This window comes from Trypanosoma grayi (assembly GCF_000691245.1).
Source record: "Trypanosoma grayi strain ANR4 Tgr_2238_V1, whole genome shotgun sequence".
In the NCBI taxonomy this organism is placed as follows: Eukaryota; Euglenozoa; class Kinetoplastea; order Trypanosomatida; family Trypanosomatidae; genus Trypanosoma; species Trypanosoma grayi.
The window spans coordinates 1-1,020 of NW_008827856.1; the positions used below are offsets into that span (position 1 = coordinate 1).

General features: G+C 56.3%; 1 protein-coding gene across 1 annotated transcript; it reads right to left on the minus strand.

The window, feature by feature from the left end:
• On the minus strand, positions 1-648 carry DQ04_22381000 (hypothetical protein; the record flags this gene model as incomplete). The annotated part of the gene is made up of 1 exon (XM_009318094.1): positions 1-648. A coding segment is annotated over one exon (648 nt), but the record flags the coding sequence as incomplete, so codon positions are not given.
• Between the last annotated feature and the right edge of the window lie 372 nt (positions 649-1,020).

A 1,020-nucleotide genomic window follows, 5' to 3' on the forward strand; every position in this document is an offset into this window, starting at 1 on the left:
GTGCGGCGCCAGCGACGCCCGCCACGAGACCATCACGAAGCCAAAGTCGTCGACGCCGTGTCGCGTGAGGGCCGCCACGTCCGCCCGGAAGTGCGGGTCGAGCTTGTCGTGCGCGTTTCGCGGCTGCAGCATCACACGCACCGGCTGCGTGGAGGTGCTGGGGGCGTGCAGCAGGAACGGGCACGCGGCCTGGCCGTAAACCTGACCCTGCGCGTCCTCCATCGTGATGATAATGCGCTGCTCCACGCACCGCTCGCCCTCACCGCTATCATCTGCTGCTGATTTGCGCCCCCCACCATGAGACGCCGTGCTCACAGGGGCGTGAAGCGTACTGCGTGCCACCACGAAACGCAGTGTCTCATTAAAGACTGGCTTCGAGGTGAAGTACAGGCGCCGTGTTGAGGCGACAGACCGCTCACTCGCTACGACGTTCGTTGTCGTCACCGCCGCTTTGCTCCCAGCACCAACGCTGCTGACGCCACGGACAGCGGTCACCTTCTGTAATGTCAGCACACCCACGTGGGCCACCGGGTCACACTGCAGCAGCCGCGCCGTTGGGAGAAAAGCGCTGTGAATCGTCAACTCCACTTCGAGGTCGAAATCGACCTTCAACGGAGCGGTTGCCTCGTTGGTCGCAGATGCAGTCATCGCAAAACAACACAACGGAGGCCTTGCAAAACCAAAACGAAAAACGTATAGAAACAGAAGACAATTAACACAGAAACCGATGTGTTAGGACAACAGAGGGTGCGTAGCGCTTGTTATTGACACAAAGATGGAGTAGGACAAGAATAGAGAGGGAGAATACAGAGACATGCTTCGTTCACCACATCGTTCGTTGTGCTTCCTTTTTTTTCTTTTTTTTTGTTTCTGACACGTGTTGGAGCTACTCTTTTTTCTTCACTCTTCCCCTTTGGCCGTGGCATCTGTTCGTGGCACTGCGTACCTCTCCTTCTCTCTTTCTTTATTCTGCTGAACGCAAAGACACTGAAATGAATCGCTTTCCCTGTCCTTTTCTTT